The 17,584-nt window shown below is 41.9% G+C and overlaps 1 protein-coding gene across 5 annotated transcripts in view; it reads right to left on the reverse strand.

Moving 5' to 3' along the window:
• Window positions 1–17,584, reverse strand: part of il1rapl1a (interleukin 1 receptor accessory protein-like 1a) — a 159,049-nt gene that overhangs the window by 83,876 nt on the left and 57,589 nt on the right. For all 5 annotated transcript variants that reach the window (XM_069154178.1, XM_069154176.1, XM_069154180.1 and 2 more), the window contains exons 3-4: window positions 7,087–7,372; window positions 78–264 (exon numbers count right to left, since the gene is read on the reverse strand). In XM_069154178.1, the coding sequence (XP_069010279.1) occupies window positions 78–264; window positions 7,087–7,372 (473 nt within the window). The remainder of the gene's footprint in view (window positions 1–77; window positions 265–7,086; window positions 7,373–17,584) is intronic.

The raw sequence follows: 17,584 nt of genomic DNA on the forward strand, positions 1-17,584 counted from the left end.
CAGGTATACAAATGATACACAAATTATATGGTAGTAGATAACAATAGCAAACGTGCTCAGTCAGACAGGAATCCCACCTTGTACCAGATGATGTCTGGCTCTTTTCCAGGTTCCACGTAGTCATCTATGTCAGGACACAGGATGTCTTTACTCTTGCTGAGTTCAGCCTTCTCAGTTCTTCTCATGTTGGAGTTGTAGCACAGGTTTGTGTCATTCTCTGCCACAGTCAGAGACATGGACACCTTCATGCAGTATGTGGAGTTCCTGTTGGAAGAGAGCAACAACACAAAGAGCTTAAGATTCACCCTAATTACAGTATAATAATAGCCTTACATAATCTTAATTACTTAAAGCTGGGGTATGCAGTTTTGAGGAATAGGCAAAAAAACAACAACAAAAAAACACCAGAGTTTGAAAGTACAGCGGTCCTCTTGCGGCTCTCCTGTCCTGATCCTAAGCCCCGTCTAACAGCCAAGCAACAGTACATAAATGCTTTTCATGCGTCCACGCAACACAACAGTGCAGTCGATTGGTTGTTGCGGGAGAGCGGGCGGGGGGGTCAGTTGCTTTTTGAGATGGACATCACAGTCAAAAACTCCCCATTAGTTTTTGCCTCCCTTCCGACCGGACGACCCCGCGTCCCCCACCGCCTCCACCTAGGAGACACGCTCCTGGTGGCTTGGTCCAAGGATTAATGGATGTGATGTGTGTGTGGAGGCCAGTGCAGCGTCCCCGTCCAGTGACTCCCAGTCCAAGTCTGTCACTCAGACAATCAGTGAAGCGTTGCAGCCTCGCCCTGGTCACCCTCTGTGCACTTTGGGATCAATGTCTCCCAGTTGTTCCCAATGTCTGAATAGCAACTTTCTCTTCAGGATTTTTCACCGTTGAATCCGGTGTAACACCTGAAGGGGCCTGCATACACATCGGGATTCCTACTCTTTTTTAAAACGACCTGTGACTGGCCTCAAGTCTCAGTAATGAGCGATTTTCTGAAACCTGAATACAGAACCAAAAGAAGGTGTTCTCCCAGACCACATGAATTACAATATGCTGAAAGGGTATTATGACATTTTTGCCAAATGATGACAAAAAAAACTGCCGACTGAAGCTTTAACTGGAGCTTAGTGAGAATGTATCACCGTATCAATTTGCCACACTGACAGTACTGAATGTTACATTATATTATCTTTACTCTTTTTGATGCCTCTTTAGTATACGTTTGCAATGGCTCCTCTGCCTCCCTCGTCCTGCTCTGGGTTTGTGGGTGTAGCAATAATGACATGTTCAGCAGCTTTACCGAGTCAATGCCGAACGCTCATGGCCACTCCTGGATTTATGGGGGGAGTCGGGGAATGCTAATCAGAGACGAGAAAAATGCTGAGATGGTCTCACAACAAGGATGAGAAAGTTGCAGACAGAGCCCTCGTTTCCCTGCAACCACCAAACACATCACATAAATATATATCTTGCTTTAAAGGAGGATTCTCTCTCTTTATTTGTTAAAAAAAAGTTGCTGTCGCCATTACAGCCCCCATCACCAGTGACATCATGCTTTTCTGCACCCACCTCCCCAGAAGTGACCGTGACAAGGTGTTCCCTACATAAAGTATTATGGACACCAGAAAAGCTTCCACTCTTTTGGGACGTCTCCACAAGTTCTTGGAGCCTGACTACAGGAATTGGTTTCCATTCAGCTTCATGAGCATTAGTGAAGTCAAGCATTGATGGCAATAAGTCCCGGCTTCTGGCTTCCCAGACTTTATCTTTGAGGATGAAGTCAGGGCTTTGTGCCGGCCACTAAAATACATTTTTATTTTTAGAGCACTTTTGAAGACACTTCAGAAAAGAACTAGTACAAGGTTACACAGGACAAACATTAAAAGCAATTCTAAAAGGGTGAATTATGACTGACAGCTTGAATATAAGAGACTAGGAATGAGGTAGCCCCACTGCATCTGGAGAGAGTTCAAGAGCGCCAGTGAAGAAGGTCCTGACACCCCATAAGTCCAGTACTTGGTCTTAAATAGTGGGGACAGGGATTCGGTGTCAAAATGGCGGAGGTGGTGTGAGGGAGCGACGGAGAAGGGAGACCTTTGTCACTGAAAATAAGTAAATTCAGTGATTTACAAAAGGAGTGATGTGGTGATGAGAGGAAGTAAGCAGGTGAACAGCAGAGGTCTGGATGTGCTGGAGTTTATTAGGGACTTTGGCTGATGTCCTGTGAAGAATGCTATTACAGTAATAGTGTCTGGAGGTAATGAAAGCATGGATCAGAGGGCCAGCAGCAGCAGCAGCCCGGTCCTATGAAGAACAGCCCTGTGTTAGAAGTTGACATACTTTTTTGAAGCACGTCTGTCTGTGTGTCTATCCTCCGCCGCCCGGCTCTGATCGGACGCGGTCAGTCACTCGGTCGGAAGGCTGTGCGCACAGCCATATGGGCTTTCATTTCATTTCATTACATTACATTTACGGCTGGCCAGATGCTCCCATTCACTGTAAATGACAGGGTTTCATATGATCTACTCAGGTTATGGAAGCAATAAGGGAGTCACCTCTCTCATATAAACACCTCTGACCCCCTGGGGCCATAAAACACAGATGCAGACACGTACACACACACACACACACACACACACACACATGCTAAGAAGACAAATGTGGCTACGTGCAGCTGTGGAGGACTGGCTGGAGATAGCAATGAGAAAAGAAAACATACTGTATACTTCTGCTACATTCAATAGGACTAAAAGGGCATCTGGAAAATGCTGTAAGATGCAAGATATCGCAACAACGCTGTGCCCTCGTGGTGCTGAAATCTAACACTATCGACTCAATACCTCCTATCTAGTGGGACTAGAGTGGGAAGATGTGATGCTGTAGCTTTACAGAGTCCACTGGGACAATATATTTGTCGAAAGAACAAATACATCCAAGCAAACACACCCTCAGCAACACCAACGTGGACACGCACATGCGCATGTCGGCAAATTCACACACCTACAAAGTCAACCTCCCCCTCCCTGCTTGTTGACATAATGGGTAGATGATCAGAGAGGACCTCTCTCAGTCATGCACCTGAGCCATTCGAGACCCCGGGGAGCCAATGGGAGACATCCCTACATGTTAAATATGCACAGCAGGCGCCCTGTGGCATTGTGGGAAGGCGTCTGAAGCTCTGCTTGATTGATGGACAGCTGGGGTTCGATGCACAGTCCTGTGGTGTCTTTCACGTCTGTCACTTTCTGTTTGAGTGTAGCTGCTTTGGCCATTAGTCTGCGGCTCACGGTAGCCGTAATTCTCCACATGTTATTATCCAACATGTGGGATAATGTAATCAGGAGGAGGAAATGCACATGGTTTCGCCTACTCTGGAACACAGACTCATTAGAGGAATTATTATAAAACAATACATCAGGTGAAACATAGAGGGAATGTGGCGGTGACATGAGCGGGGAAGAGCGTAGGAGAAATTGATGGATCTGAATCGGTGTTACGGACCTTTTGTGAGATGCAAAGTGAGGCAGAGAGGGAGCAAAGGAGTAAAAGAAAGAGGGAGTCAAAGGGAGCACATGGAGATTGCAATGTAAATGAAGTCACCTTCACAGGAAAACTGGCAATTAGACTTAAATTTCCAGACAGAGAAGGACAAAGACACATACACGCGCGCGCACACACACACACACACACACACACACACACACACACACACACTAAATGCATGCATCGTATATGTGCAACACGCACTGTAGGTGAATCGGTGCGCCTCCATATCTCTTTCTGAGAAAAACATCTGGGGGGCTTCAGTGAAAAGCTGAACTTAACGCAGAAGGATTTATCTACATTTATAGATATAACCCCCACAGCCATAGAACACTATAGTGCTACAGATATATATGCATACAGTGCAGTCAGAAGACATCGGGACAATGATATTTTTGTTGTGTTGGCTTTAGCAGATTAAATCTGAAATCAAGCACTGACTATAATTTTAAGGTCTTGATGAGTGAATTGTGATACAGGGAAATCATTGGAGACTGTGATAATCATCATCTTTACTTCTAAATAGCTCATTAACACCTCCAAATTTCAGGTATACTGTATATGCAACTCATTCTGACTCCAGAAAAAAAAATACAAGCACCCAAAATTCAGACGATTGAAATTTTGCAATTTAAAAATAACTTATCTTACAGAAGTGAAAGTCATTGAAGATACTGATCTGTGTCTAAAGGTCAAATTTACACTGAAATAACGTGTGAAATAAGACTAATAGTGAGCAATGCTCATTTTAAAATGTATAGCTGTACCAGTAGCAGCTTTTAATTGCATACGATTCCCAATGAATTGAGCGGTACATTCAGCACATATTGAATATCATCCAAAAATATTATTAATCTTGCCATAAAGCTGATATTAATGAAGCTTCTTCTGTACATTCCATTCTTATGATAACATGTCAGGGATGTGTTGATTCAAGTCCATAGTCACATGGTTGTGTAACATTCATTCATCCACAGTCATGTCAGTCAGGGATTTTATAATACTAGGTGTAATTCAGATGTCTAAGTTTGGAAAAATTAAAGTCTGCAGCACACAATACACACTCTGAAATCTTAAAGGGGCAAAGGAAAGACTGCTGTCTTTGCCTGCAGGGAGTTTTAGGGGAGAGTGTTTGGTCATATGTGCTCCAATGTGTGACTCAAAAGCTTACTCCCTAACAAAAAGACAATTGATTTCAGCTTAGAGGCAAATCTCTTGCAGTGTTCTGATTAGGGTATCTGAGAAGTTTGAAATCCCCCCAGCTCAACACAAGCAGAGTGCGAAACACAGAGCTGGGGGCACTGCTTCCAATTTCTTTTCTTTTTTTGTAACATTCGAACATTTTAACGTTTAACTGTTCTGCAGAATTAAAGTAGCCACTGAATCTCAAACACAACATTTTATCAAGAGCAAAGACTTGTTGGGAGAAATTGTCAGACAATATTATTTTAGAGTGGGCCAACACTGGAAAGTGTTTGTGCCAGATTAGTGCTACAGAGTGCTGTAAGCGGGGGTATCATTGCACACAAACACGTTCCCCCGGTCACACTCAATGTGTCTCGCCTCTTTGGGTCTTTAAGAGGCCTTTAACAGAGTTTATTAAAATCTCTCTGAAATGAAGAGCCGTAATGAGCCGTTTATTGAGATATTCTCCACTGTAAAGGTTAATAAGTTACTGCTACGTGATCGTGCATCTTCTATTAGAAAAAGTGTCTCCGTAACAGCCCTCTGAAGTGTGTGTACATGTGGGAGTTTGTGTTTTATCTTGTGTCTTTATACATTTTAATGAAAAGATTTGGGCACCCCTGAAAAAAAATTACAAATTCTGTTAATTTTGTAAGTAAAAAGAATGAAATCTGACTCACACCTTTAGTTATCTGAGCGTAACTTACACATAATCTGTCTCAGAACTTGTTTCCTCTCATCCAGGTGTTCCTTTGCATGTTTCAGATGTTGACTTTTATGATGAGGTTGCAGGTACTTTTGCTTGTAGCTTCAAAATGATTCACAGTTCACTGCATTTCTTTTCTCTCCACGCATACACAAAGAGAGCTCTACTACAGTCATGTCATTTAGTTTACGAGACCTTTTAAGATTTAATATACATCTGCTCATGAAATGAAACAATTTCACTTGATTTAAACCGAGAGATCAGACATTATGTCACCTTTGAGGATACAGAGTACAAAGTATTTCCCCTGATTATCTGCTAAAGCGAGATAATGAGTACAACTTTCATTTCTATGTGTCAAATACAGAGGAAGACCTGCATGGAAATAAGCTTGGCATGAAGAGTGGAAGCGTGGATACTGACATGCCTGACTCTGCCTAAATTTGAAATGTTGCCTTCAGCACCTCCAAAGCTCTCTAATTTATGTTGTGTCTTGTAGATTTAAGCGCAACACAAACTGAAATCTAAAAACACTAATTTGTGGTTTTATAGAGACATACTTGCTGTAAATGTTTCTTGGGTGAACGAGAGGTGAGCAGTATCCTGTCAACATCATGTCACTATACAGACGCTAGCTGGCATGTGACCCTACCTTAAACCACATGTTATTATTTTTATATTTTTGTTTGTTAGATTTTGTCTTAAAGCTGCTGGTAGGCATTTTTTGAGCTTCGACGACAAGTTTTCTTTTCTGCTCTTTCATGTTAAGCTGGAAAATAGCCTCTCCTCTTGCTAACAGGTACGATATGTAAAATGTAGATAGAAAGTAGTTATGAGGATGAATGTTGTTTTAAACTATAACACAGCAAACTATATTCACTTTTTCTGTAGGCTACAGCACAACAAAGTAGGAACTAACAACACGACAAAAAAGAGACTATTTTATCACATTGTCTACTTACCCACGCCAGAGGCAAAAAGATTCAAGGAAAAATAACCAAATCAGCAGTCGACAGTTAGTGGGTGTCTAAGCCATGCAGACGACGTAAAAAAACAGCATCACAGTTATCGACCTGCGCCAGGTGGAATCAAAATAATAAACAACTGTAATTCAGCTGCTAGCAGGAGAGCTTGCAGAGGCTTTTGCAGGGTGCTGGATCTGCTACCAGACCTGATGCTGCACAAACACCACACACTTGGACACCTTAGAAGAAAAGAGGCAGTAGCTGCTATGTAACGACTGAGAGAGGACGGCTTTTTCTTTTTACTCGGCTATTATATGTGTATTCTTTTCACCCCCAATTTAAGCTTTAATTATAATTAAATAAAGCAAAAACAATAACATTATTGTCCAAGAAATATGTAATTATTGCTTAGCACCGCGCTGTTTTTTGTATATATGTTGTGTGTGCTCCACATGCGACATGATTAAAGTGGGCTGCTGTGTGTGTGTGTGTGTGTGTGTGTGTGTGTGTGTGTGTGTGTGTGTGTGTGTGTGTGTAAAATTGTTGGACCCAGTAATGAGTCTATGAAATCTCTCTCTCTCTCTCTCCCACACATTAACACACACACACACACATACACACACACACACACACATAAGAATATATTTTTTTTAATGCATCCTTCCCACTGTTCTCCCACCTCGAACCTACCGTAAAACACAGGAGTAGAGGCCCACATCTTGAAGGTCAGCCGGTCTGAACCAGATGGCGTCCTCCTCCTTGCTCATGCGTACACCGTCGAACGAGATGGGCTCCTCGAAGTCACTGTGGCCAAGGCCAGAGCTGCGGTACCACATGAGGCTGAGGCCCACACTCTGCGCCTGGCTGTAGTTGGCCCGGATGTAACCATAGAACAGAGCGCACTTCAGCCGCACCGGCTCCCCCTGAAGCACCCGGTACTTTAGATAGTCCACTGACCAGTCTGTACAGCCGTCCACTGCAGGGAAACACAAAGTGAGAGGGAGAGACATTCATTCAACACATAAATCAAAAAATAATATAGTAGGAGCACATACAGAGGAGGCGGCAATGCGATTACAGCACATACAAAAAAAAAAAAAAATTATTACATTTACAGCAAAACTATATAGCAACATTTTGCTCTACTTGACAAGAAAATATAAGAGGGAGCCCAACAATAATCCTCTTTGTATTTATGTAAAGACACTCCCTTAAATAACTTTATAAGTAATGAGACTGTAAGCTATGTATAGTACACATGTATGCAGTTCTCTCATGGTGTAGAGATGTCAGTGTAGTTCACATCTTTTTGCTCGGTATTGTTTAATATGTACTTTTGGAAGACTGCAGTTTGACTCCGTGAAGGCTGTGCTCGACACATCCTGTCTCCTCTCCCGCTATCCTGACGTAGCTCACACATTCAGGGCATGCGTGCCACCCTGGCCTCTTCAGAGACAGCTTCGACTCTCAGGCAATATCCAAATGTGCAACCACTGTGACATTTGGGAATCAACGGTAAAATATCTCTATAAAAGATGCCAGGCACCTTCGGTATGCTGCGGATGCACCACAGCTCCTGTGCTACAGAGTGCAGGGCTGGTTTACTGACTGGGAATACACCACAAGCTCTCAAGGAAGATGAGTTCTTTGTCTAAGACTTGGACAGATCAGCTATGATTTTTTTTTTTTTTTTTACACTACATTTTAGGATATCTTAGGATATCTTGACCAACAATGTCTGACAATGTCTGACAATGTCAGGAGCTAATTCTACAAATAAAAGCTGACGCGCGCATTACAAAATAAAAACTGGATCTCCCAGCGTAATGTATGAAACTTATAGGTCTCCTTCTTTTGCTGCAGCATGAAAAGGTACAGAAGGAAAACAAACAAAAAAAGTTAAGCCACAGGGCACAGTGGCTTTAAAGACATAAAACAAAAATTCAAAACACTGTCACAGCCCCTCAGGCACACTGGTCCTGCTCGACGGTTAGTACGAAGATCTCTCTCAGTTCCCAAGCTACCAGATTTTAACCTATGGCCAACTATCAGTCTCTGACTAATTAGCTACACTTGTTTATCCAGCAGGTGTATATCTGAGAGTACATGTGTGCATGTGTAACCAGAGCTACTGAGACAGAGACAGAGAGAGAGGTGGTGATGATGTGGTGAGATAAAGTAATAAGAACCCTGCTACGTGCCAGTCTGTGAGTGATACAGAGCCTCACAGGGACAGCTATGCTTGTAATTAATACTCTTAATTACCAGGACAGTAATGTGTGTCTTAGTGTGTATACGTGTATGTGCGTGTGTTTTCGTGAGCGTGCATTCCCTATACGAAACGTTGTCTGCCTAATTATGTCAGTAATTACCAGTGGGCTTAGCCACAAATGTGTGAGCACTAACGTACATATGAATGTGAGCAAAGGAGAAAGTGTGTGTGTGTGTGTGTGTGTGTGTGTGTGTGTGTGTGTGTGTGTGTGTGTGTGCGCGTGTGTGTGTGGGTGGGTGTGTGAACATGTGGGTGTGGAATAATGTGTGAAACCCTGTCTAATTATCACCCTTAATATTGAGAGCAGGGCCCCAATATGCAAACAGACATGCATGTACGCTCTTGTGTGTTCACATGCACGCCTCACAAATTTAAACTTGATTACTTTAACTGGTAAGCATCTTGCTGATGAACACAATCCCAAAAAAAGTTGAAATACTGCAGACGAGGCTTTTTGTCAGCAGAATTACATTTTTAATCTCACCAACAACAACAAAATCCCTACACCATTATTATTCCAGAAGAAAACAACTATGAAGGAATTTCCCATTTAATAAAATCATAATGTGTGTGTGGAGATGTTTGGCACACCCTCTTGCGCATGCACACACTTTTTATTCAAATCTTTTCCATCTAGTTAGATGTGTTCTGATTTGATGATGACAGATCTATGTGTCAGAGGATCAAATTATTAATCAATGCATCATTTGATTTACTTTAATCATTTTAAAACATTAATTTAAAAAGAAATGCTAGAAGAATCATTTTGAATGTCTTGTCACTGCATCTCTGAGGTCTCTCTTAACTTGATCGCAGATGGCTGACGTTTTTGGGAAGGTAGTGTTGATCTCAAAAAGGAGGTATTTATGAAGAAACTTCTGAAGATTTAAGATCCACCCCTAAATACAAGGGCTGTTATGATAAAGGAGATGGTGTCTGGTGTTTCAAGGATGAGATTGACAACTCTCCTTATCTGAAAATGTAGAACATTGTATGAGACAGTATTAACGGTGACTGAGGGGAAAGAGATCATAATTCTTTGATTATGTATGTCACTAAATATTTCTGTCTAAGACATCAGGTAGTCTGCTGAGGCTTCTTCCCGCAAAGCTGACCAGCTCCATGACTTGCATCATATAAAACAGGAGATAAAGAGAAACATTAAACCAGACAACTGTTTCTCCTTTGACATTGTGCTGTATTTCCCCTGAAGGCAGCAGGTCAGTCCTCCGTCCTCTCTGCATATCAATCTGCTAATCAGCAAGGACAGCAGAGGCTTCATTCATCCTTTTCTTTATTTACCTTTTACACCTCTAATGGGTATGACCTCTGCATCGCTCTCACCGGCTCCATTTCTGCCCTCCCTGCCAATACGAACACTGTTTATTCTAACAAGCTTGTACGCCGATTCACAGTGAAGGAAATCATTTTATCCAGCGCCTGCATGCCTGTCATTTGCAGTCATCCTGCTGACTTGCAGACATGTGTTGTCCGGGAAAGAAACTACACATGCATTAGAAGTAAGCGCATGTAAACACACACACACACACACACACACACACACACACACACACACACACACACACACACACACACACACACACACACAACAAGGAGACCTTTCATTCCTCACAGACATCCCGATGGGAGTTGTCTAATGCGGTGGCCTTTTGTTGGGGGAAACCATATTTACGTCTGAGACTCAAAACGGTTTTATCAACTCAATTAGAGGCTGACATTTCCCACATCCCCACGCTGGGCCGGAAAATCAATGCTTCCCGCTGGATGAATACTGCAGTCCCCACCTCTCACTCTCTCTTCTGACAGCACACACATACATGCAGGATCTCTCCCTTTTCCTCGCCCGCGCCACTGGGGACATCGTACATTTGTAGCGCTTCTGTCCAGCCACTCTTAGACAAGCCCATACTGTGAAGGATGTTTCCATGCGGACACGTTCCCACGCGGCTGTCAGTCTGACAGAAAGTGGCCTCTGCTCCTCTGCTCCTCTGAATCCTTACTGCAGCACTGTAAACTGCAGCACTCCTTCACCGGCTGGCGCTATGCTGCCGCTGATACCCTAACACGTCACATGATGTACAGGGCATAGGTATGGCTGGTGCAAGAGAATAGCACGGAGGCAATGTCAAGCTCCACAATATGTGTGTGTGTGTGTGTGTGTGTGTGTGTGTGTGTGTGTGTGTGTGTGTGTGTGTGTGTGTCTCACAGAAACCTTATTACATTCTGTGTCTGCAGCAGACCTGCCCATCTTGGTGTGACACTAAACCAAGGCAATAAATACAGACCCCTGAGCTAGAATATATTTCCCCCACATTCATGCATACACACTCATGGAGTCACACAAACAAGCCACTGCAACAAGCCGACCTCCAAACACCACCACCAGAGAGTGGGCTGCGTGTCACCTGAGTCAAATTCTGCTTTTCTTTCCCCTTGTGATCAAATTCCCATGATCCTTCCACGACACTGCATTACTCCTGTGTGCTTCCTACTTACATGTCTCTTGTCTCACTCTCATGTCGCCCTCAGTAGTCGGCCTCTCTTCTCTCATCACTACCTGCTCTCCTAATGAAGTGTAATTATCAGATGTTGGGTGGGCGGCAGGTTTCTTGCAGGGCAGGAAGACGTTCAATGATCTATATGTGGATAAGGATACTTAATAACTTTCTGTCTCTCTCGTTCTCTTTCTCTCCTCCTCAGTTTACACCCACTCCTCACACATCACTCCATCTCCATCTCCATATCGTTCCCTCTAGCTTGGAATTCTTCTTTTCTTATTTCCTATTTCTTTGCCTGTTTGCTGTTTTCTGACTGATCTTTAGAACAATAATGAATAATTCCTTCTTTGCCCTCTATATTGTGGAGATTTATTTCCATATGAATAAGGTTAGTGCTCGACATGTATTCTGGACAAAGGCTAATTATGAGCAATAGCTCCCCATGGTTTCTCTCAGTTCACAAGTGTGGGTTAACAGCCGCACCGACCACTCGAGATAAATGTGTAGAATCTATAGTAAATGGCAGACTGCACTGGGCATCCTCAACGCTGGTTAACAACGATTTTGTGCACTCAAAATACCTGTTCATGCATTTTTGAGTTTATGAGTCCAAATATGTTTTCCGAATTTTTCCATCACCCATTTTTCTTTTTCTCCACATGGAGATGGAAAAAGAAGGACAATGGAGCCTTCCTCTGTTGGAAGACATTTGCTGAACACAAAATAAGGATGTTCCTGCAGCCAAATATAGGCAGTAATCACACACTTGTACATTTTTAAAGTAGGTTTGGACATATTTCTTGTCCAACAACAGCCTTATTTATGAAGAAGTGATATAAACTTTTAAAAAACAACATTAGATAGAGAAAAATTCTAAAAACAGATTCAAATCCAGAGTAAATAAGTACTATACGGTCCATTTATCTTAGTTTGTGGGACATAAACAGTGATCCTCCTGCTTATTACTCAATTCTCCTGTGCAGGACACCTTAGTACTAAAACTTCTCTCAGCTGTAATTTAATAGCTGAATTGAGAAAGCAGTAAATATATTGCAAAAAACTGTCACATTAGTTTTTAACATGGGCTCAAGTCGCAATTACAATTTGCTCTGTTAGGCTCCTTATCGAGCCTTCACTCTCGCTGTCTGTGTCTATCTGTCTGTGCTTTAGCCTTAACATTATTTAATTAAGGATCAATACAGTTGACCAGAACCTGAGTCTTAACCTGCAGCGGTAGATTCCCAGCTGTCTCGGTAAATCACCGGGTTTTGTCTTTTTAGCCAAAAGTTCCACTGTGTGTCCCAGCCTGTGCTCTGAATTTGAATGTTTCTTCCAGGCTTGTTGGCCTCGAGACAGAGGAAGGTGTTTTTAAGAATCTGGTGAATCCTGCATGATGCTTCGATCCACTTGCGTCTATGCACCTTTATAATATTGATAATAATACTAGTTATAAATAAATAAATAAAAAAACATATTCTATGCCTGGTTGATGAACTTCACATGATCAATATAAAAACAAGAGCTGTGAGTGAGCCAATGATGGTGAAGTATGAATGAAAGCGCTGATGCCAATCATCTGATGCAGTCAGCGCTCTGCCTGAACTAACACAACACTCTGTTATGTCGTTTCTGTTCCATGTTACTTCTAGTTTGTTGCTACAAAAACAGTGAAAATAATTGCTCTTATTGCCAACCGAGAATTTCATAAACAGGACGATCAGATCAAAGCAGAAAGTGTCAATTGATTCAGTTCACAAAGAAAGAAAATGAATTGTGTAAGCCTGGTTATAGTCGGAGGCCTTTGAAGTTGAAAAATCGCTGCGGGATTCAGTTTGGATTGTTAAAATTTTTTTTTACAGCTTCTGTGTCTTTGTTATCTGGGATCCTCAGAACAAGAACAGACCTGGCTAACGTGGTCTGGCTTGGTTTTGGTCCCAACTGATCCAGTGAGGTCCACGTTTGGCTTAACAGGACTCGACAGGGCCTGAATTAACATTTACACCGGCCCCTTTCAGCATGTCAGTTGAAAAATCACAAAAACATCTATAATTTATAAATTTGTCAAGTCAGAGCAACACCAACCATTTTTGCAACCCTTTGAGAATACGAATGGTAAACAGGTAATTTATATTTTAGAGATTTGCAGTTACGCAAGTGTGACTACCTCGTAGACCCAGTGTGCATGTCTTGAAAATCAACATCTGAACTACTCCGCACAGCTCCCTGTCTGTGATTGGCTAATTGGTGTGTGGGAGCAACGGCCTCATCACATCCTTCTCTGCCTCCGTCTGAAACACACAAACACACCAAAAATCCACTCCAAATTTCCTTTGCTCTTTAGCTAAAACAAAAGTTAGACCAGGAACATCACTCTGCTTTGAATGTATCTGCCTTCCTCCTTGTCTTTTACTTTCTATCATGACTTAATTGAAAACATAATCATAAAATACTTTAAATAAATGATCTCCTACATCTCTTATCTGATAAGTCCTGATGGTATGATGGTAAAAAGAAGCCCTTTTCACCTTTCTGTGTTTACAAAACAACAACTACAAAAACCTGTTATAGTTCTCATTTTAACATTTAAAAACACTGACTTGTACTTTCAGAAAGAATGTAAATATTGTGGTCTCACTGCAGGTCAACAAGGCTGCAAGCGTATTGACTAAAATGGCCACCAGCATTAAAAACTATAAGTAATGTTTACATGTAGACACTCCTAATTTCTGCTACAGTGCTTGTTATGCCCCATTTGTTGTATTTCATTATCTTTTTCTCTTTCCTTTATCTTATATTGATTCAAAATCGTTTCCAGGTTGTTTTATACTGTTCCTGCTGTTCCCAATAATACCTAAAAGACTCTGCAGAAAATACAAAATAAAGGTTCACAAAAATAACTCAAAAACAAAAATAGCTGATCACTCAGAGTACATTTATTATAAACTGGGGCCATTATCGTTATTAACTTCTGCTACAAAAACATACGCTGACCAACCTGTGTGAGTGTGGCATGTGAGTGTACCCACATAAGTAGGACGTAGTCATCATATACTACTGTATGTGAATCAAATCAGATTTTCCATTTCCATTTTCCACTTGCTTTATTATTTGTTCTTCCTGACATTATTGTGCCTGTACTGTAAATTGTGCTGTAATGCACAACAGTGCTACATTAAACTATTGAACCTGCACCTGAGGAGAACAGGAAGGATATAGGAACAATAGGGAAATGAAGTAAATCTAATTTCTGGCAGTGGATGTTGACATTTGCATACATATTGGCAGAGTAAATTCAAAGGCAACATGAAGCTTGGAGAGATAAACCAAAAATAATACCTAAAAGTGAGGAAAATCCTCGAAAATTTGATTTACCCCAGAGTCTATAAGCGGGTGTTCAAAAAGAAACAGCAAGCAAACGTATTTGTGGCTAAAACAATGAGAAAAAAGCCTAATCGGCTAGAATCTGAAAGTCAATATATACGCAATCGTCTATGGACGAATCATACAAACTTTCAAGTTTGCCTGAAGGTGACAGGCCTGTTTCTATTGTTTCATATAGAAACCAGGGTTGGTTTTTTGCCCTTGACCAAGTTCATCTCACAGCTCACTCAGATCCTTTTAATAACTCTCCAATTGACTTCAAATTAACCAGAACCCGTTATAGAACAGAAATTTCCCCTGTTGTGCGTGAAAGGGTGTCACTGAGACATTAGCTTTTTGACTTTCCTCTCTCTCTCTCTCTCTCTCTCTCTCTCTCTCTCTCTCTCTCCCTCGCTCATCCTTTCTTCCTTTCTCTTGATGATAAAGGGCCTCTTTTTAAGGAGAACAGAAAGCTTGTCAGGATTTGGCCAGCTGGAGAAAGTCATTTAAGGCCCAAATTGATGTGCCCCGGACTCTCAATGGTATCTCTCCAATAGTGGGGGCAGGATAGAGGGAGATGTGGTGGCCGGGATATTGTTCCTCGTAAATGGCTCTTTATTTCATAGGCGAACTTGGGAAATGAGCAGCGCCGTTCATGGTTTGCGCCGTACAGAGGAGGACGGCCATGCGTAAAATGGAACACTAAGAAACAGGAGCCCCCTAATATCTTAACAACTAAAAAGTCTGCGGCTGCCCTGCATCATGTGCAGTTTTACTGGCAATGAGAACACATGCAAATAAAGTCCCTGTAAGTTATAAAGTCAAGGCTGTGTGTGAACACCATCCATCATGCTGACAGGGTGTGGGCAGCTACATGGACACGAATCCACAGCGAGGCAGGTCTCTTAGACCATGACTACGAACAAAAGCCAAGGAGAAGCATTTCAAATTACAGGATACTCAAATGCAAAGTGTGTGTGCGCACTTGCAGTTTTCAGTGGGGAAATGTTTGTTTGTCTGTGCAGGTGTCAGTCTGCAATGTTGTATTAAAATGCCAGTAATTTCTTCCCTTTCTCTCTCTCTCTCTCTGTGTGTGTGTGTGTGTGTGTGTGTGTGTGTGTGTGTGTGTGTGTGTGTGTGTGCGTGCTCCGGTGCTCTCCATTGTGCAGCTGTGATCCATGAGATTCAGGCTGAGCTGTCACTCTGCTAATCTCCCCCAGTAGAAATACAGCTTGGAAAATGTCATCTGAACATTCCGAATTGTGTTTACACTCGCTGCAGGTTCCATCGCTTCTAATTTGACAAGTCATTATCACCCATGCTTCTCTCCCTCTTGCCTCTCGCGGCCTGAGACACAAAAATAAAGAGGAGGAGAAGGAAGGAAGGAGACAAAACAAGGGCATTAAATTCCACTCGCAGACACACAACTGTGCTCTCTAATATTAGGTAATCCACAAACCTTAGCGAGAATAGTGAGGATTATTGTTATTTTTTTCTTAATTTACATAGGCTATTCTGAGTCAGACGTCTCTGTAATCTTCACGTCTTTCAAAAAGTAATTCCCTAAGGCCTGCTTATGTTTATAAAATGCAAAAACTAGACAGAAAGCCTCCACGGAGAAGATTCTTGGCTGTCTGGTAAAAAGCAGCAGCTGGTGGCTGTGTGTATTGGGAAAAGCACATGGCTTTCCACACCCTGAGGGCCACAGCAAAGCTAGCACTGACAAGGACCGAAGTACAATGGGAATTCAGTAATAAAGAACAAATGGTGGATCCCCTCATACAGCAAGACCTATAAATGAAACAACAAAATGCTTTGTTGGTCTATGCCCTCAAGAACAACCCATCTAAGCTCTTAATCATCTGACACCTCCATAAACAGGAAATCCTTTCAAACATATAAATGTTTCCTGCTCCAACACGGATATGGTGAGGGTTTGGTTATAAGTCACAAAACAAGTTAGCTTTAACTCAAGGTTTGTCTTAAGATTACTTATTACACACAATAAATAATGTTTTGAGGCATTTATGGAAATTGTATATGATCTGCACTTGCACCTTCGTGGTCTAAGCAATTATTGTCGCCTATTAATCCATGTATGTAAACATTTACACACCAGTTGCAACAGAGCTGCCATGCAAGGTGTTCACCTTGGGAGGATAATCTCTCACATTTCGTATGATTGTATCCTCCACATACAGAACTATGACTGTGACTTTGGATGTTTTACTGTTTTCATCCAATAGTCACGTCTGAGTTAAAGAGATAAAAGTCTGTGACTGACACAAATGCTCAGTAAACAAATTGAAAACTGAAAAATCCAGACAAAAGTGCAGCCCACCTTAAAAAAACTAAAACTTTCTGACAGCGTTATCTCTTCAAAAGTTTCGTGGGCCAATGGGTTTTGTATCCTCAGGCAGTGTGAACGAGCATTTATTATGACCTTTATTCCCAGGCGTCCAACTTACAGCCTGAGAGGAGGGGGGGGGGGGGTTGTTATGTGTTTCATAATACATTAGGATGATTTATTCATCAGAGACATTAAATATCTTAGTGATTGTGTATGTATGTACATCCCCTCAGATATGCATTTTATGGGTGAATCGGTGACTCAAAAACAAATAAATAAACAAATAAAGAATATCATGCCTGAATAGGAGATGTGATGTTAAATCAAGGTCATAGCAGAAGGACTGCCAATGCGAGAGAGGGCTGGAGAGCAATGGAAGTGATGACCGACCTATCCATCCATCTACCCAGTCATTAAAGAGACATCTCCAGTGAGAGCTGGCACTCGGGGCCAGAGGAGTTAATGACACACTGCCCTCAGCCGAGATTCAGGCACCATTGCCGTGACAAAAACATACAAACAAAGATCTCAAGTGATTTCAATTCAAACTTGTACTTTTTGTTTTACCACTAAACCCGCCAAAGACAGAAACGTGTCGTGACGGACTGGTACAGAGTGAAAGCAAGGTCTGTCCATCATCATCCAGCAGCATCTGATGCTGCTTATTGACTGATAGCACAAAGTTTA

Source organism: Embiotoca jacksoni, unplaced genomic scaffold (assembly GCF_022577435.1).
Source record: "Embiotoca jacksoni isolate LCO1_2020_lvr unplaced genomic scaffold, fEmbJac1.0.p SCAF_2, whole genome shotgun sequence".
Taxonomy (NCBI): domain Eukaryota; kingdom Metazoa; phylum Chordata; class Actinopteri; family Embiotocidae; genus Embiotoca; species Embiotoca jacksoni.